The 20,533-nt window shown below is 40.4% G+C and overlaps 1 protein-coding gene across 2 annotated transcripts; it reads left to right on the forward strand.

Moving 5' to 3' along the window:
* Positions 1–283: 283 nt before the first annotated feature.
* ARRDC4 (arrestin domain containing 4) lies at positions 284–12,608 on the forward strand. Of its 2 annotated transcripts, none has more exons than XM_084642471.1 (8): positions 284–677; positions 3,073–3,142; positions 3,588–3,735; positions 6,728–6,830; positions 7,502–7,758; positions 8,648–8,807; positions 9,698–9,852; positions 9,975–12,608. In XM_084642471.1, exons 1-8 carry the CDS (start codon positions 353–355, stop codon positions 10,029–10,031), a joined length of 1,275 nt encoding a protein of 424 aa, XP_084498597.1. In that variant the 5' UTR covers positions 284–352; the 3' UTR covers positions 10,032–12,608. The 2 variants fall into 2 exon arrangements, with proteins under 2 accessions (XP_084498597.1, XP_084498596.1); XM_084642470.1 differs by having other exon boundaries at positions 286–677; positions 7,565–7,758.
* Positions 12,609–20,533: the final 7,925 nt, after the last annotated feature.

Here is a 20,533-nt window from a genome sequence, read left to right on the forward strand (position 1 = left end):
TCGCCTTCCCCCCCTCCCATCCTGTTTACCCACAGCCTGGGCACATGGTAGATGTGCCCTCTGATTGGCCGCGCTGCCGCCTGTCCTCCAATCAAAGCTTTGTTCACGCGGCACTGCTGCCACCCTATTGGCCAAACATGAGTGATCACGCAGGGTGACGCATTCGAGGCGTGTGCTGGGAAAAGGCCCCTGACTGAACAGGGAGGCGGCAAATAGTGGACCAGGGAGACGGAAGGTGACCAATAAGACGCCGCGGTGGGTGGGACTTTCGCCAGCTAGGTGCCGGCCCAAGCGGACCGGTTTAAAGCGACCGGCGGCGGCGGCGGTTGGTTTCCCCGGCAGCCGTGGGGCGATGGCGGCGGAGGCGGCAGGGCCCGGCCTGGTCCCCGCGGCGGCGGGGAAGGTGAAGGAGCTGGCCCTGGTGCTCCAGGATGAGGCCCGGCGGGGCGGCTACTCGAGCGGCGACACGGTGTCGGGCCAGGTGCTGGTGGAGCTGGCGGGGCCGCTGCTTCTCCGGGCCCTGCGGCTCGAGGCCACGGGCCGGGCCTGGGCGGCCTGGAGCAAGGCGTCCGTCCGGGCCCGCGGGGTCGCGGGGCGGGGCGTCCCGGGGCCCCGGCGGGAGGCCGAAGTGCGGTATCTGGACGTCCGGCAGAGCCTCCTGCGGCAGCCCCCGGCAGGTGAGGGGCGGGCGGGCGGGGGGGGTCCGAAGGGGTGAGCCGGGAGGGGGCCCCGTAGGAGGGGTTGATGGTAATCTTTTCCTGCGCAAGGGGCTGGCCTTGTGGAGCCAAGCGTCCCCTCTGGTGACTTGTCTGGTTTTCTGGTGATTTGTTTCTTGTGTCTTCCTGTTCGCCTTCCCTGCTAACCCTGTTTGGGGAGCCAGCCGTGCTCTGGGGAGATGTCCAGTGCCCGTGTCACGCCCGCGGTACTCTGACTTTTGCAATGGTAATGGGTTAGCTGCCGCTTCTCTTCCGCAGCTGGCCTTTATTTTCAGGTGTGTCATCAGTGGGAAACTTGGGAAGTGAGTTCCCAAAATAGGTGTGACGTTTCCTGGGTAGCTGTAGCTGGGGAAATGAGAGATGAGGCTCCTGAGCTGTCTTCCTGGCTCACTGTGGGATTTTAGCCAAACGTTTTGCATTTCTGATCCACTTCTCTTTCAAGCTGCTAAGAAGTATCTAGTAAAATTTGAGTAAATGCATTTGTTTGAGAAATACAGATGCTTTGATTAGATTTCTAAATTAACTTTTTAACAGTTCAGAGCAATACATGGTAGCAGTCCCCTTTTCCACTCCTTGAGTGTCTGTAACACTCTAGAAAATTGCCATGTGGCCTTCTCTGGGTCCATAGAAGTTGAAAAAATCCTATCTGTCGTTTGGAGGGATTTGAGGGTTAATAAACAGTAACTTACACCTGTTGAGAAACATTTTATGTGCTGTCAGCTTCTATTTGGAGAAGTCAAACTTGTCATTGACTTGTCCTCATTGATGCAATTGAAGGGGATTTGTTCAATTGTGACTGTTTGAAATGCTGCTTTTTATTAACTGTTCCAACACAAGCGGTTTTTGGGGTGTATTTGGAGCAATACACCCAAAATATACTAAAGAACATAAGAATGGCCATGCTGGGTCAGACCAAAGATCCATCTAGCCCAGGATCCTGTCTTCTGACAGTGGCCAATGCCAGGTGCCCCAGAGGGAATGAACAGAACAGGTAATCATCAGGTGATCCATCGCCTGTCCCCTATTCCCAGCTGCTGACAAACAGAGGCTAGGGACACCATCTCTGCCCGTCCTGGCTAATAGCCATTGATCTTATCCTATTTGAACTTATCTAGTTCTAAAGTGTGCCCGGTTAGCCTGAACTTTCCCTTTTTCCCCATCCCTTTCTTGTGTTCCACCTGAATCTATCCTGTTTAGCATTATATTTGTTTGATTATGTAGCCATTCAATTACATTCTTAGTTCAAAATCCACATGATTTGAACTTAGGCATGTTAGAGTACCTTGTAAACAGTTTTTCAAATCCTCAGCAAGGAGACTCTCAGAGCAGCTGGCCTCCTTATACCGTCTTAAGGAAATTCAATTATGTACTATAGTGTTTCTTCAAGAATACAGGACCAAACTTGAAGCTTGAAAAGCTTATTTTCCTTGTTTATAGTTTGAAAAATCATTAAAACAAAGCTAAATTTGTTGCACTGCCTTTATTTGGAAATGAGACCATGCTGGATGCTTGAAAGTTGAAATATAAGGAATTTCAAACTTGTTTGGTAGGCTCTTTAATGACACAAGAACAAAGTTCTTGTATATTTAATGATATTGTATGGTATGGTTTTTGAGTGAATGGGATATTGTACACTTATTTGAGGTGATAATTGATGAGTAGTTTAAAAATAATGTTTTTTTCCAAAGCTACATTGGTTTGATTTAAAAGAATGGTTGAGTTTGGAATGAAAGGTGAGTATTGAAACAAAATAGAAATCTTTCCATGAACTGGAGGAGGGGAAAATCCAATAGAAACACTTGTTCACATGATACTGCCATGTTTGTGACTCAGCCATTGCAGCATTGTGCTAGTGCATGAGAATCAAAGTAAAACTAGCATGTCTGTTTTCGTTGTCTAAGCAAAGTGAAAACTAAATATAAGGAGAAAATTAGAATTTTTAAATATTTTGTCTTAATAGAACATCTTTTGTAACATACTGTAAGATTTTTTTATATTAGTAACCTGAGTATGTATTGAATATTGAACTTTTGTGATTAACCATCTTTTACTGATAAAGTTTGGATTGCTAATTATAAAAGTGGATTAACCCCTTCCTCCCAAAAACAAGAACCTTATATAAATTACTTAAGGGGAAATGTTATTAGAATGTTGCTAGAGTTAAGTGTTGAAACTTCAGTTCTACACATTTCCCTAGTTTCATTAGTTCACCAGTGAACTTGGTGAATATATGGGGTCTGAGCTGAAGCCCATTGAAGTCACCGTGAGTCCCTTTTGCATCCAAATAAAACTCCATAAATTATATAAACTATTTTTAATATTTTGTTTAAAAAATTATAACCTCATTCGTCTACAGGTGAAGATGGCTTATTCCTGTTAGAAGCTGGAAAACATGAATTCCCATTCAGCTTTCAACTTCCACATGAGTAAGTAAAATAATATAACGCAGAATGATGATTTTGAAAGTTTTTGCTCTTGAAGAATAACTAAAGTAACTGGAGCAACTTAATCTCTTGTTTTGATTTCTTTATATCAGATTAATCAACTTTTATATGGTTATCTTGACCAGCCATCACATAGGCTTGCCTTATGTATTATCATTTCCCCAAAGGCTTAAATAGAAATCTTCCCATAACATTGGGGGGGGGGGGAGAATCCAATAGAAATATAACACTACCATATTTGACTCCATCATTGCAGCATTGTGCTAATGTATGAGAATCAAAGTAAAACTGGTGTGGTTGTTTTTGTTGTCTAAGCGGATTTAAAAGTAAATATAAGGAGTAAGGGGGGGTGTGTGTGAGAGAGAGATATTTAGTGTTTAAGTTATAAGCTTCTATGTGGAAATGTTTTTATGACTGTTTGTTTCAGACCTTTGGTGACCTCTTTTAGTGGAAAGTATGGCAGTATTCAGTACTGTGTGAAAGCAGTTCTGGAAAGGCCTGTAGTACCTGATCAAAGTGTAAAGAGAGAACTTCAGGTTATCAGCCATGTTGATGTCAACTCGCCAGCTTTATTGGTAAGAGCAATTTTTTTAAACCTGTGTTCAAGAAGTATTCATACCCAGCTGTAACCAGTTCAGTGGTACCATGGCCTGTCATTTGCTGATTTCTGAAAGCATATAAGCTCCCTTCTAAGCTCTCTATAAATAGCTGATCTTGGGTTGTGTGAATTGCAAACAGAGTGGCTTTTTTAATACCATTGATTACATCCCTGCCAGCAGGGCTGCTTTTGCCAAAAAGTTATGCAGGCTTGAAATGCATTAATAAGGCTTAATAATAATAATGCACAAGCCTAAAGTAGTTACTTTTACCAGAGCAGCTACATTCACAGGGCTGCAGTGTCCTAAACTCCAATAATAGTAGGTTGAGGAACAGTAATTACAGAAGAGTATTAATCATGCTGAGACTGTCATTTAAGCTCTGGCCATTATGCTATGTATCCTTCCATTTTGCATGTCATTTTCTAACATTAAGTGCATGAATGCAGCTGCTTCAGAGATCTTTTCCGTTATTTCTTATAACGGATTTGGCCACATTAAAGCACTGAACTTCTAATAATCACTAGAAATACTGTAGAGTAAGAAACATCAGCCTATAAGTAACAACAGAATAGGCAAGATGAAAGCTAATGAGCTAGATTCTTTTATCTAAACCCATATTATCAAAATCATATAAAATTATACCTTGCACTTTCATGATAGCAGCTAGGACCTAATGGCTATTCATTTGAATATGAATGAATGAATATCTGCTTCATAGAAATACCTAAGATAATGTTTAACGTTCCATCATAATACTGATGAGGCTAAGATGTGGGGTTTTTTATGTTAGATTATTTACTTTTCTCCTAATATAGTATATCCTTCTTGTTTCATTTTTCTTTCTTTAAAATTTAGAACTTTTATGTAAATCTTTTGGCAGTGACATCTGTAAGGAGCAGATCTAGTCCTTGCATTATACACAACTCTATTAATCAAAAATAGGCAATATTGTCTAATTAATGTGGATAATATTGAATATTTATTTATTTGAAAGGCACTTGCATTGTTACTATAAACTTTAAAAAAGGATTTTCAAACTTAATCATTTAAGGACACCATATGAAGAGTTGTTCAGCAGGAATCTAAAGTTACATCATTTAAATTCATTCTGCAAAGAACCTTCTTCTAACATTGGGATTGTGCCCCTTTTAGTGTGTGTGTATGTGTGAGAAAAAGTAAAGAAGGCTGGATATGTTTTTACCCAAATCGTTGTGTTTTGCTGGAAGACTTACTTGATGTCTCAGACTGCGTTTACTGTGGGCTCTCTCCTGTTTCTTTTACAAAGTCTGGTTTTATTCAAAATGTAATTATCCATTCATGTTAAATAAGTAGTTACAAACAATCTAAAACTAAAATTTCAAACAATCCAACTAAAAATCACATCTCAGTTGATTGACGTTTCATTTGTGACTTGTGATGTTGAAGTCGCAACCTGAATTTCTAATTTTAAAAAAAGCAGATTTTTTTAATTTAAAAAAAAAACATTTTCGCTCATATCCATACATCGTAAAGAAAAGCACAGTTCATCTTCTAAGCAATAGCCTAAAATAGAGAATCCGATTTGAGCATCAGGTATCTTTTCAATGAAATTTATAGTGACTGTCCAAAATGTATCTGTTTATGTGTTGATAATGGTGGTATGAGGTTAAGGACGTGATGGTATTTGATGATACTATGCAACTTTGATTACAGAGAACAGGAATTTGGATATTTAGGACCAGATTCCACAGCTCATTGCACACAGGTGAAAGTCAATGAGACTCCGCTTGTGCTCAACAAGTTACAAGATTGGGGCCTTTCAGTGGCTCCCACACTTCATTGATTCACATACCACCATCTTAAAAATGTAGTGTTAAGTGAATGGATGGAACATCAAGCTTGCATACCACAGTTTGGGAACCCCTAATATATAATTGTTTTTTGCATTCTATTCATAGCTGCAACCGTTCTGTAGTACATGGGGGACAGGCTGCCATAGTGCACCAAAACTGGGAGAGCAATACTTTGAATGCCATGGAGCAGTGCATCAAGGTGTCTCAAAGACTGTGTCGGGGTTGTGGCTCCGGTTTCATGGACTGCAGTAATACTGGCTGCTGCAAATCTTTTTAGGACTATATTAGTGACAGTGAGCTAGATAGGTAGATGCCTTGGATCCTGACTTTGAGTTATGGTAAGCTGGGATTCAATGTCAATCACCCATTTAGTTTAGTTGCATTTAGTAAGCTTACTGTAGCAATCTTTTGGAGCTTTGCACAGGTAATGTGAATTTCAGCTAACGTGACAGTCCTGCTGTGGGAGAGCTGTTGCTTTCATCACTTAGGTCTGAATTTTAATGTTTGTTTGTAGTTTAACTCGGCCCTTGCAAAATTACTATGAAAATAGACCAGCTCAGGCACAAAACGTGCTCACCCACACTTCACTATGATTGATTGATAGGTAAAATATAATTTACTTTTTCTTTATCTGTCAAATAGTTGCTGGTTCCAGGCTAATGGGTGAAATAAAAGCTAAACTAATTACTTTCATTTTCTTGCATAAAAATTAAATATTAACGTAAACAACCAAATACAATGATTGCCCTTCGGGGAAGATATTTTTCTCTTGGCCCTTTTAAAGGCAGTGACTGTAAAACTTGGCTGTAACTTCCATGCATTAAACTTTTTCCATACAGATGAAATTCAAATTCATTGAAAATGTACGTAGGTCACTTTAATAACTTTTACATTTAATAGTTTTTATGTTGGATTCAGTTTGGATGAGTTTTTTTAACTTGGAAATGACCACATTCTGGTTGAAGACCATGGGAAAACTCCTACAGTCTTCAATAGCACTACCAGGATTTCATCCCAAAATGGTTCTGAGCTAGATTTCAAAACTCTGTATCCATTAACTTTAATTTCACAGTGAAAATAGCTGGCAAACTTTTGCCATTTGAAATTAAAAACTTTTATTATTGTGTTTTTTGTAGATACCTGTTTTGAGAAGCCAGGAGAAGATGGTTGGCTGTTGGTTTTTCACCTCTGGTCCAGTCTCTCTGAGTGCCAAAATTGAGAGGAAGGGATATTGTAATGGTAAGAATTTTCTTCAACTCTGAAGTAAGCTTGTGAATATTACCGTAATCCTAATAATCAAGCTTTTAGGTCATGTCTTCAAACACAGAAGCAGTGCAAAACCAACGCTTGTTTGTAACAACAGTTAAATGAATACTTCTCATTTAGCAGTTAGTGAAATCAGACCTGTGTAAACTTGGTTAAAAGATTACATCTGTTGGTAATGCAAATTGAAAGCTAGTGTTCTTATTCCAAAGGTGGTCTACATTTGAGATACCAGGAGTGTAAAGGACAACAGAATAAATCTGTTAGGCAGGCAGACTGTTCTATTAGGATGGTATGTTTAGTTTTTTTCTGTAGAACTATATATTTACTAATATGTCCCAATGTATCTAAGTGCTTATCACAGGCCTTCTCGAAGTGCAAGTATTTTGCTGATATTCTTAGAGAAACACTATAATACATCTAGCAAACCAAACTTTTACAACATGTCTAGTTTATAAACATTGATAAATTTAAAAAAAAAAGGTGTTAACTCTGGACACCAGTTTACAAAGGTAGAGTACATTAACGGGATGAACAAAACTAATATCCTACATTCATATGACTTGCAGACTTTGTAAAGTGTGTTGTCCTCAAATAATAGATGCTAGAAAACTGCACATTTATTTACAAGACTTTTCTATTTTTAGAGGAAGCCATACCGATCTATGCAGAAATTGAGAATTGTTCCTCTCGTTTGATTGTTCCAAAAGCTGCCATTTTCCAGACACAGACTTATCTAGCCAGTGGGAAGACAAAGACTTTCCGTCAGATGCTTGCCAATGTACGAGGAAACCCTATTGCTTCTGGGAGTACAGATACCTGGAATGGGAAAACTCTGAAAATCCCACCTGTAACCCCTTCCATTCTTAACTGTTGTATCATCAGAGTAGAGTATTCTTTAGCTGTAAGTACAGGTTTGTTACCAATAAACTTAGTGCTTCAAAATAATCAAGTTCAAATTATATGCTTAATAGTTATGCAGTTGTGTGAATGTTTCATGTTACATCTTAAGACTTTAAAGTAAAATAAACGTTCGTATAGAGGTGGAAAACAGACTACAGATGTATCAGACTACAGACATATCAGTGACTTCACATAGACAACAGCAAGAATGGGGCACAATCTCTTTCCAACAAAGAAGACAATGTCAGATTAGGTAAAGAAGATAATTTATAGTGACTGGTTGCTGTCAGTATTGGAGACCAGAGAGGAAGAAGTTTCAATTAACAAGATGGAAGGTGAGCAGGGTATGGAAGAGTTTTCTCTTTGCAGACAGCTCTCCAGTATATTATGGAGAAGGAAATAGCAAGAATGGGGCATGGCCTGCAGGCATGAGGGGCAAAGAAAGGAATTGAAGTTATTACCGGGTTATTGAAACTGAATGACAGGAATTATTGTGATGGAGGAAGTGCAGAGAATTTAGGGGGAATAATTAGTTGGGCTTTACACGTGTAAAGTTTATCAGGGAAAAATGTGGGTCTGAAATGTGTGATTAGATGGATGGAGACAAGTCAGAAGTGGAAAGGTAAACCTGAAAGTTATTTGCATCAAGATTCTGTCAAAACTTGTTACAGAACAAGAGGAAAAGGTCATCTAGAGACAACCTTAAAACTATTATCTTTTCTATGCTTTATCAAGTACTAGCTATACTTTTCTTATCTGGAATCACTAAATTTGTTGTTTTTTTAATAACTTACATAAAGGAAGTCTGCTTCTATAAACTTCAGTTCCATTGTATCTTCATGACTCCTCTCATTCTTTTGTATGTGGGTGGGGTGGGATTTGTCACACAGGTGTATATCCATATTCCTGGTGCTAACAAGTTGATGATTGAATTGCCACTGGTGATTGGCACAATTCCATGTACTGGGTTTTCAAGCAGAAACTCCAGCGCCGGCCAGTTCAGCGTGGACATGAGTTGGTTGGCACTGACCATGCCAGAACACCCTGAAGGTATGTATTTTGAACTTTTCTCATCTGGATTCATGATATCTATAATAGAAGCAGGGACTGTTATGCCAGTTTAAAGCTTCAATTCTTGTAATTTGCCTTTTGAATCATTTCAGTTTATTAATACCATAAAATTGGCATACCCTATAAATTTACTGACCGGTTTCAGAGCAGACGCCATGTTAGTATCTGCAAAAAGAACATGAGTATTTGTAGCACCTTAGAGACTAACAAATTTATTAGAGCATAAGCTTTCATGGACTACAGTCCACTATATCGGATGCATAGAATGGAAGATATAGATAGATAAGCTGGAAGTTACCATACCAACTGAGAGAGGCTAATTAGTTAAGATGAGCTATTATCAGCAGGAGGGGAAAAAAAGCTTTCGTAGTGATAATCAAGATGACCCATTTAGACAGTTGACAATGTACTTGTGGCACCTTAGAGACTAACAAATTTATCAATTGTCTAAATGGGCCATCTTGATTATCACTACAAAAGTTTTTTTTTCTCCTGCTGATAATAGCTCATCTTAACTAATTAGCCTCTGTTTGTATGGTAACTTCAAACGTGTGTGTGTGTGTGTGTGTGTGTGTGTACGAACACACATGCACACATCCGATGAAGTGGGCTGTGGTCCACGAAAGCTTATGCTCTAATAAATTTTAGTCTCTAAGGTGCCACAAGTACTTCCGTTCTTTTTATGAATTTACTGTTCACCAGATGTAGTGTCATTAAAATAAAATACCTAATATTTGTAGAATTTTTCATTGTTCTATTGGGATGTAAATTTCTTAATGTTATCAGGAATTGTGATACATACACAATCTAGAAACAAGTGAATCATTCAATGAACTTATTATTTGACAGTGGCATCTCTCTTTTTTAAGCACCACCAAATTATGCTGATATAGTATCACAAGAAGAGTTCTCTAGACATGTTCCTGCTTACTCACAACCAGTTGACTATGAAGAACAATTATGTGGTCACATGTTTGCCTATATACAGGAGTTCCGGTTTCAGCCTCCACCTCTCTATTCAGAGGTAAATAAAACAACATGCTGCTATTAGATTTGTAAATAAGTTTCATGTCAAACTACATAAAAGGTTTAAATATTACATGAATGTATAGGAAGTAAACATTTTGATTTTTTTTCTGTCTACAGATTGATCCACATCCTACTCATATAGAAGAGATCCAGTCTGTTTCATTCATGCTCTAAACAATATTCGAAATAGCTGTATTGTGATTAAATGGAAACCCTTATGCTTCAGCTGTTAGTAAAGCTAAAAGGAAACTGCTTTCTCGTTAAGAGCTTAAGTTCAGAAACAAAATGCAAAGGCAATTGGAGTTGGAAATCTGAGCATGTTTGGCGTGAAAAGAATCCCTTTTGGATTAGTCTGCATGGGAGATGTGGGTGTCAAATGTATGTGGCTAAGTGGGAGCAGCCAAGATTCGAGGTGTGGGAAGTGTTTGAGAATATTCATAAAGAAGAGATACTACATAAAGTACAAGCAAGAGTTTTAAGTATGTATCAAAGAGGAATGAAAATGTACTTACACTTAAGAACTGCTTGGAAGAATCTGAATTAAAGTACATTTGTATCTCAAGAATATGAGAGGTAGGATAGAATTTCCAAAAGATTCTCCTGTGTTGCAGGGACTTCATTTTGCGCTGTCTGTAATCAAGAAAAGGAACACTAACTAAAAACTAGAGTTCCAGCTCTAACTCCAGCTACAAACAAACTTTTCATGGGAACATATCCTTCTAACATCAGTCAAGTGGTACTATTTCATCATTCATGCTGAATTTAAAGTTGTCATGGATGGCAAAATATAGCTATTACTGCAATATTATGAAGGCAAGTCTTTACTGTGTGAAAGATAAACTACTTCGATAACAGCTTATGCACTATGTGGGGGTTTGTGGTGGGGGGGGGGATTTAAGAGATCTCAAGGGAATTATTCTTGCCTCTTGTGCTCCTATAATAATTTGTGTGTGTATCTTAAGCTTGTGGATAGCATGATAATGGGATGCAAGGCAAGGAACAGAGAATGACTTCTTGCCAGTAGCAGATATATTTATCAAAGTGAATTTATTCAAAAGCCTTTTAAGCCTACCTCTGTTTTGGATATCTATTAAGGGTCAGACTGAATCCAAAAACATCTAAGACTCGCACTAATCTGCAAGGTTCTAAAAGGGACCCTAAATAATTTCTGCGGTTAACAAATGAAAAAGAGGCAGGGGATTTGGGGAGGAGTATAAATTTAGTTTAGATCTGAAGACAAAGCAGAAAGCAAATGTATTTGGACACAATCAACCAGCAAAGGAACATTCTTCTGTAAAGGCGCACATTTTTTCCACTAGTTTCTGTGATTTTGTTCAAAGACCTAGTCTGTCATCGGAGGCTGTACTCTTCATTGTTATCCATACTCTAGTATTTTACTTGTCTAATTTTGCTTTGGTGCAATATTTTACTGTTTTCTTCCTCAGGTAACTTAGAACAGTGAGATTTTTCTTGCTGCTAAGGATGAAGGTGCTGCCTGCCCTTACTGCCTTCGTCTAGAGTAGAATGTTTGCTTCCTACTAAGCATGAATTTGTAGATAATCTAACAGATGACCACACTGTCAGCAGTTCACTTGAAAAAAAGCAGCAGAAAAATGGCATTCTCAATGTGCAAATGTCCAGTTTACAGTAGTGTTAGATATATGGTTTTTTGAACTGCTAAAACCACTTTGTATCTCTGACAAAAGGGTTGTGGGTTAGAGATGCTAGTGCTTCATATGGTAGAACACTGTATTTTTTTGGTGATTAAAAGTAAGTGTCATAGCAACTTCTATCAAACTACAGTTTTAAGTGTTTAAATGGTTTTATTTAAAAAAAAATCTTTAAGTGAAACAGGGATTTTTCTGCAGGCATATTTATTTTCACTTTGTCTCCATCCTTTAGTATCACTTTTTTTCTTTAATTTCTAGCTCTTCAGTTAACTATTGACTCACCATTCTGTATAATAGATGTGGTACTGATGCAGATACATATATTTTAAAACTGCAGTTTTTTTCATTTGCAAGTTTAACTATTGTCTTCTCTAGCAAATGCAGCTTTAACCAAAATTTGACTCCATCTTTTAGAAGACACTTGGAGTTGTCTTAAAGTCTCAAGTTCAATATAGCTGTCTTGCCTTTTGATGGCATGCTCCATTTAGTCAATGCAGTATTTTAATTTACAGCACCTTAACAGGGAACGAACACGCGCTCGCTCGCGCTCTCTATCCCCCCAACGAAAATATCATTTCCGTCCTAACTAAACTGATAGCCAGGCTATTGTTTAACTTTCATGTTAGTAATACAGAATATTAGCCTAAAAAATACGAGGTGATTATAATGACTATAAAACCTAATGGTTGATATGTTATCTGGGTAGTATGTTGGTACAAACCTGATCATGCAAGCAAGAGTATGTGTCAATGAAAGGTAAAGAAGCATCTCTAGTTTAATTAAAAAAAAAAAAAAAATCAAAATCCTTGGATTGCTTTTTGTTTGCAGGAAAACTGTGGCCTTACATTGTCGCAAAAAGATGATTTTTTAAGCACACGATCTTTTAAGGAAACGATGAAAGTTTGAAGGTCCAGTTCTGCTGTCTAATACCAGGTTTAGAGGGTAGAATCCGGTCCTTTGTACGATAACAAATTTAGCATGCACGTGGTTAGTTTTTAATAACTGTGAAACAGGTTTAAAAAAAAAAACCTTGCTATTCAAAACTTTAACATACAAGGATATGATTGTATTTTGTATTTATGAGCCCTGTGGGTTCTTTTGGTTAATAAAAATGTAAAACTTATGTTGTCCTGATTATTTATAGAAATTGATTACAACTATAGTATGAAGTGAGCTTGTAGCTCATGAAAGCTTATGCTCACATAAATTTGTTAGACTCTAAGGTGCCACACGTCCGCCTTTTCTTTTTGCAGCCACAGACAAATGTGGCTGCTACTCTGAAAACTAGAGTTTAGTATTTTAGAACTAAGTAACATAAACCTGGTTGTGAAGTCTCTCTTTTAGAACAGATATATCTACTCCAACATACTCAATGTTTAAGAATAGATCTTTAATCTTAAATATGCAATGGTGTATTACTGGAGAATTCTTGTCACTATTTCCCATCTCCCAAAACTACCCATATATTGTCTCTAAGAATTGGAACAGCTATATTAGTACAGCCAATTAATGCAACAACTCAATCCTGTATCTCTTACCCATAATGACTTAAGTAGAAGGATACGTTTTGAATTTTGTTGGTCTTTTCCCAGCATATTTTGAAATACCTCTGAAGTGGTACTAGCTTTTCTGTCTGCTGTGGTGGTTTTTACCACACATTGCCTTTATGCAAAGCCTCTTGTACTAAGCAGCTCGTTAGAACTAAATAAATGCAGCAGAGCTGCACTGAATTATGTGGCAAAGCTTAACTGACTCTCAAAAGATAGAAGTGTGGCTCCTGAGATTGTGGTGTACGGAACAGGAATCATCAGAAGGGGGTGAAGAATTGTGTAGAGGCGCAACTGTCATGTTATCTTCCTAAGCCACAAAAGTTATGTTTCGGTGAAGCTTAGCAGTTGTTCCAACTAGGAAAGTGTCTGCTATGCCAATATCCTAAAAATAAGGTTCTAGACAGCTTAAACCCCTTCTTCCCAAGTCTTGTCATACCCTTCACCTGCTATGAAGCTCCTAAAAATGCAAGCAAACAAGCTAAATAGCTGGAAAACAGCAGTTATTTTTGTTTGGTTGTGCTGCAAATCTTGTTAAGAAAATAAATGTAGCACCTGTGCAGCCTCATCATTGTATAGTGTTTAGAGGAACTGGTGCCATGGAACTTCTGATAGTGAAAAGTCGCAGTAAGTGGGCAAGATTAAATTGGTTGCAGATACTTGTATTCTGGTTTCACTGTCCTATATATTACATATAGTAATGAGAGAATGTTCTTTTTAGTAGCACTCAGTGGACAAAGAATAAGTGATGCTTTATTGCTTTTCAGCCTTTATACAGCTCTCGGAGGCCATCATCCTAAAACACCCAACTGCATTGAGTAGAGTTGTGCTCCCTCTGGGCAAAAATGCCTCCAATTTTTTGTCGAGCCCTTGACAGGGCGGGAATGAAGATGGGTTTAAAAACAAATTTGACATCTCTAATTTTAATGTGCCTTTTAAACAAACTCAATAACATTATTGATTTTTAATAATAAAGTGTCTTCTAATCTCTTTGTTTTTTAAAAAAAGTATAGATTGCACAGAAGAGCTGCTATCTGCAGTTCAGCATGGCAATACAGAAATCCAGATCTAATTTAGGGTAGGAAATATGTACTATGCCTTCACTATACCCCTCAAATTTTGCAGACACAAGCATGACTTCAGTAGTGTTGTAGCTGTTTATACTAGTGGTGAATTTGATCCTTAGTCTTTATGCTGAGGGCCTTCTTAATGACACGACACATGATTACAACTGTAATATGACTTACTGATACATCTCAGCAACCTTCTCTTCAGAGAACAAGAAGAAATCTTTAGCTTTGGCTTGTGTTCAGCCAGTTGGACATCTTTTATGGCAAGAAAAACAAACGTACAAGGCAAGAGTAGAAACTGCTGATTCTGATATACCTATTAGTATCTCCTGAGTCAAACTGGGAAGTGGATAGTTACAGAATCTCAGCAAATATTTAAAGTAATTTGGTTGATTTCATAATTCTGGTTACAAATAGGGAATGATTGCAGAGAGACCAAACTAGCAGTCAGTCTAGTCTAGAATTTTAGGATGGAGATAACTAAAATAGTGGGGGTTTCTTTGTTCTGGGGGGGGTGTTTTTTAAAGATTTTTATCAAAACTCATTGAGCAGCACAATTAGAGCTGAGCTGTTAACCATACCATAACCATATTGTTGACTAGTGAAGAGTACATACATAGAAATAATAGGAGTACTTGTGGCACCTTAGAGGCTAGCAAATTTATTTGAGCATAAGCTTTCGTGAGCTACAGCTCACTTCATCAAATGCATTCAGAAATAATAAATGGAATATAGAATAACTTATTCCACCTAACTGGATAATGTTAATGTTCAAAAACAATGAAATCTGAGCCTGGAAAACTAGAACAAGGTTGCAGAACACATAGGAGGCAGCTTCTCAACTGGCATAAATTGACATTGCCTTCAGTGGGAGTATGCTGAATTTTACACCAATCAAAGCTCTGATTCAGAATCTGTCTACACTTGTAAAGTATTCTTAATATGGGACACCTGTGATCAAAAACCACTCCACAAATTATCATGCAGTCTATACATATCCCTGAGATGTAGTCACGGTGGTGGTTGAATGCAGCATCTGTTCAGCAGCATGCAGAAGTAACGTGCAACGTTGCCGCAATTTGCCAAAAGACAACTGCCACCCCTAGTCTATCAAGGAATAAACTGGAACCTACAAGAGCCAGGGGTTGCTTAGCTCCTTGGTTCTATGCCTTATCCAGAACACTGCGCCTCTTATATCATTCCCTGCTGACTCACAGGGAAACACCGTTTTCCTCTCATGTCATTTAACAATGAACATAAGCAACATACTGGGTTACAAATGGTACATTCTCAGGTCAATACATGCACTTGATCAATAGCAGAGAAAAATAAGACATTAGGATACAGAGTTCTGCTTATACTATCAACTGCATCCATTGAGGCTCTTGCTGTTTTAATATATTGCCAGGTGCATTTGAAGACTCTGTATGGTCACTTTTTATGGTTGTAAAGCAAGATGGTCTGGCTTTTCTAGACACGCTGTAATCTCATCTATTTTTCCACTTCTGTCCCATCAGCCAGTAATTTGAAATGCTCAAATGTAAGTCTCATTAGATAGTCTCTACTTGTGTATATGTTTTTTAGAAGTCCCACCAAAAAGGAATGGAAGTGTGCTGCATTAACATGGCTGCTTAGCCAGGCAGGGGGTTAAGTATGTGTATATTGGATTCAGAGAGAGACTGCTAATTTCCAATAGAATAGCCAAATGACATTTTAAAAATCTGTACCATGTAAACTAAGCGCATTAGCTGATTTAGAGGGACTGAGTGTTGTTTACTGTTTTGTTCCAAGTTCAACTTATCTCCAATTTTAAATGAAGCTAATGTTTGTTTTGGCTGCTCAACGTTTACATCATTTAATTAGCATAATGCAGAAGTTCCCATGAGGATCATCGTCCTGTTTTGCACGGCACTCTACAAACAGAGAGAGAGAGAAAGAAACCGTTCCCACCCAAAAAAAAATTACAATCGAATTATAAACTTGATTTTCACAGACAGAAGGAAAGGAGTACTTGTGGCACCTTAGAGTACTCACAAGTGCTCCTTTTCTTTTTTGCGAATACAAACAAATGCGGCTGCTACTCTGAAACGGACAATAGGGTATTTTATTCATAAATCAGTAGCAGGTTGTGTAATACCAGGCAAAGAAAAAAAAACTTGAGACATGATTTTGAGTATGAATTTCTGCCTTTTTTCCACAGCTGTCGAATAGATCACATAGCCAACAGTAGACCTGATCATCTGTCTTTATATCCTAAAGCAGGGATCGGCAACCTTCGGTATGTGGCCTGCCAGGGTAAGGCCCTTGGTGGGCCAGGCCAATTAGTTTACCTGCCCCGTCCACAGGTTCGGCCAATCGTGGCTCTCGCTGGCTGGGGTTCGCTGTCCAAAGCCAATGGGGGCTGCGGGAAACGGCAGGGGCCGAGGGATGTGCTGGCTGCTGCCAAAGTTTGCTGATCCCTGTCCTAAAGTATGAAATCTGGACCTCTACTAAACATGTCTAATAATGATACTCCATGTTTAATATGGAGGAAAGTTGTTCGTTCTTGCCACAGAGGGTAGGACAAGAGGCAATGGGTTCAAACTACAGCATAGCAGATTTAGATTAAATCTCAGAAAAAACCCTAAGAACAGTAGGACAATGGAACAGACTGCGCAGGGAGGTTGTGGAAGCTCCTTCGCTGGAGGTTTTCAAAAGGAGGTTGGATAGCCATCGGTCTTGGATGGTTTAGACACAACAAATCCTGCCTCTTGGCAGGGGGTTAGACTAGATGATCCTTGCAATTCCCTTCTAACCTTATAGTTATATGTTTTGGTGAAAGTAGGAGCACTTTTTCTTTAATACTGTTGTCCAAATAGCCAGGAATTTTGAAAGAGGGAAAAAATGGAAGTAGGTGAGAGTTAAAGATGCAAAATTGATAATGGTCAGAAAACAAAAGGGCAGGGGGTTTTTTTAAGTGTTTTTATGTTTTAATCCTTGTGTGCTCCTCATCTGTCATCTGTTTTGACTATAAGCACTTCAGTTGAGTGACCCTTTGTTCTCAGATAGCTGTGAAGGTCCTAGCACACTTCTAGGTTCTATATAAATAGTACTGTTTGATGTCACATCTTGCTCGTATGTCAGTCAGCCCTCGTCTACACTAGGAGTTGAGGTTGAATTTAGCAGCGTTAAATCAATTTTAACCCTGCACCCGTCCATACAACGAAGCCCTTTCTTTAACTTAAAGGGCTCTTAAAATCGATTTCCTTACTCCACCCCTGACAAGGGGATTAACGCTGAACTGGGCCTTGCTGGGTCGAATGTGGGGTACTGGCCTCCGTGAGCTATCCCAGAGTGCGCCATTGTGACCGCTCTGGACAGCAGTCTCAACTCAGATGCACTGGCCAGGTAGACCGGAAAAGGCCTGCAAACTTTTGAATTTCAATTTCCTGTTTGGCTAGCGTGGCAAGCTGCAGGTGACCATGCAGAGCTCATCAGCAGAGGTCACCATGATGGAGTCCCAGAATCGCAAAAGAGCTCCAGCATGGACCAAACTGGAGGTAAGGGATCTGATCACTGTATGGGGAGAGGAATCCGTGCCATCAGAACTACATTCCAGTTTTCGAAATGCCAAAACCTTTGTCAAAATCTCCCAGGGTCTGAAGGACAGAGGCCATAACAGGGACCCGAAGCAGTGCCGTGTGAAACTTAAGGAGCTGAGGCAAGCCTACCAGAGAGGCGAACGGCCGCTCCGGGTCAGAGCCCAAAACATGCCGCTTCTATGATGAGCTGCATGCCATTTTAGGGGGTTCAGTCACCACTACCCCAGCCGTGTTGTTTGACTCCTTCAATGGAGATGGAGGCAACACGGAAGAAGGTTGATAGCTCACAGCAAGTAAGCGGAGAAACTGGTTTTCCCAACAGCTAGGAACTGTTTCTCATCCTGGACCTGGAGCCAGTACTCCCCCAACCCACCCAACACTGCCTTCTGGACCCGCCAGGCAGAGAAGGGACCTCTGGTGAGTGTACCTTTTTAAAATACTATATATGGTTTAAAAGCAAGCATGTTTAATGATTAATTTTCCCTGGCATTCGTGGCTCTCCTGGATGTACTCCCAAAGCCTTTGCAAAAGGTTTCTGGGGAGGGCAGCCTTATTCTGTCCACCATGGTAGGACACTTTACCACTCCGGGCCAGTAGCACGTACTTGGGAATCATTGTAGAACAAAGCATTGCAGTGCATGTTTGCTGGCATTCAAGCAACATCCATTCTTTATCTCTCTGTTATCCTCAGGAGAGTGATATCATTCATGGTCACCTAGTTGAAATCGGGTGATTTTCTTAAGGGGACATTCAGAGGTGCCCATTCCTGCTGAGCTGTTTGCCTGTGACTGAACAGAAATGTTCCCCGCTGTTAGCCACGGGGAAGGGGGAGGTGCTAGCTATGCGCTGGGGGGAGGCAAAATGCGACCTTGGAACGAAAGCACATGTGCTATGTATGTAATGTTAACAGCAAGGTTTACCGTGAAAGAGTGTACCCATTGTTCTATAAAATGTGTGTTTTTATATACCACTGTCCCTTTTTTCTCCACCAGCTGCATGTGTTCCAAGGATCACAGGATCTTCTCCTTCCCAAAGGCTAGTGAAGATTAGAAAAAAAAAAAAAAAACACACTCATGATGAAATATTCTCTGAGCTCATGCTGTCCTCCCACGCTGACAGAGCACAGACAAATGCATGGAGGCAAATAATGTCAGAGTACAGGAAAGCCCAAAATGATTGGGAGGAGAGGTGGCGGGCTGAAGAGAGTAAAGGGCGGCCTGAAGAGAGGGCTGAAGCTGAAAGGTGGCGGCAGCGTGATGCTGAGGCTGCTGGAGGATCAAACTAATACGCTCCAGCGTATGATTGAGCTGCAGGAAAGGCACCAGGAGCACAGGGGCTGTAGCGGTGGTCTGTGTAACCAACAGCCCTCCTCCCCAAGTTCCATAGCCTCCTCACCCAGATGCCCAAGAACAGCCACCCAGCCACTCCACCCCAGAGGACTGCCCAAGCAACAAAAGCCTGGCATTCAATAAGTTTTAAAGCTTTAAACTTTGAAAGTGCTGTGTGGCCTTGTCCTTCCCTCCTCCACCACCCATCCTGGGCTACCTTGGTAGTTATCCCCCTATTTGTGTGATAGAATTAATAAAGGATGCATGAATGTGAAGCAACAATGACTTTATTGCCTCTGCAAGTGGTGATCGAAGGGAGGAGTGGGGTTAGCTTACAGGGAAGTAGAGTGAACCAAGGGGCGGGGGGTTTCATCAGGGAGAAACAAACAGAACTTTCACACCATAGCCTGGCCAGTCATGAAACTGGTTTTCAAAGCTTCTCTGATGCACACCGTGCCCTCCTGTGCTCTTCTAACCACCCTGGTGTCTGGCTGTGCGTAAGCAGCAGCCAGGCAATCTGCCTCAACCTCCCACCCTGCCATAAACGTCTTCCCCCTTACTCTCACAGATATTGTGGAGCGCACAGCAAGCCGTAACAGTGGGAATATTGGTTTCGCTGAGGTCTAACCGAGTCAGTAAACTGCGCCAGCGTGCTTTTCAACGTCCAAATGCACATTCTACCACCAGACTCAGCAAGTGCAGAATGTAGTTGAACAGCTCCTGACTACTGTCCAAGCTGCCTGTGTACGGCTTCATGAGCCATGGCATTAAGGGATAGGCTGGGTCCCCAAGGATAACTATTGGCATTTCAACATCCCCAACGGTTATTTTCTGGTCTGGGAATAAAGTCCCTTCCTGCAGCTTTTGAAACAGACCAGAGTTCCTGAAGATGCAAGCGTCTTGTACCTTTCCCAACCATCCCATGCTGATGTTGGTGAAAAATTCCTTCTGATCCACCAGTGCTTGCAGCACTATTGAAAAGTACCCCTTGCAGTTTATGTACTCGGCGGCTTGGTGCTCTGGTGCCAAGATAGGGATATGGGTTCCAGCTATAGCCCCACCACAGTTAGGGAATCCCATTACAGCAAAGCCATCCACTATGACCTGCACATTTCCCAGGATCACTACCCTTGATATCAGCAGATCTTTGATTGCGTGGGCTACTTGCATCACAGCAGCCCCCACACTAGATTTGCTCACTCAAAATTGATTCCCAACTGACCGGTAGCTGTCTGGAGTTGCAAGCTTCCACAGGGCTATTGCCACTTGCCTCTCAACTGTGAGGGCTGCTCTCATCTTGGTATTCTTGTGCCTCAGGGCAGGGGAAAGCAAGTCACAAAGTTCCATGAAAGTGCCCTTATGCATGCGAAAGTTTCACAGCCACTGGAAATCGTCCCAGACCCGCAACACTATGCGGTCCCACCAGTCTGTGCTTGTTTCCCAAGCCCAGAATTGGTGTTCCACCGCATGAACCTGCCCC

The sequence above is a fragment of the Lepidochelys olivacea genome, assembly GCF_965140295.1.
Source record: "Lepidochelys olivacea isolate rLepOli2 genome assembly, chromosome: 10".
Classification (NCBI taxonomy): Eukaryota; Metazoa; Chordata; order Testudines; family Cheloniidae; genus Lepidochelys; species Lepidochelys olivacea.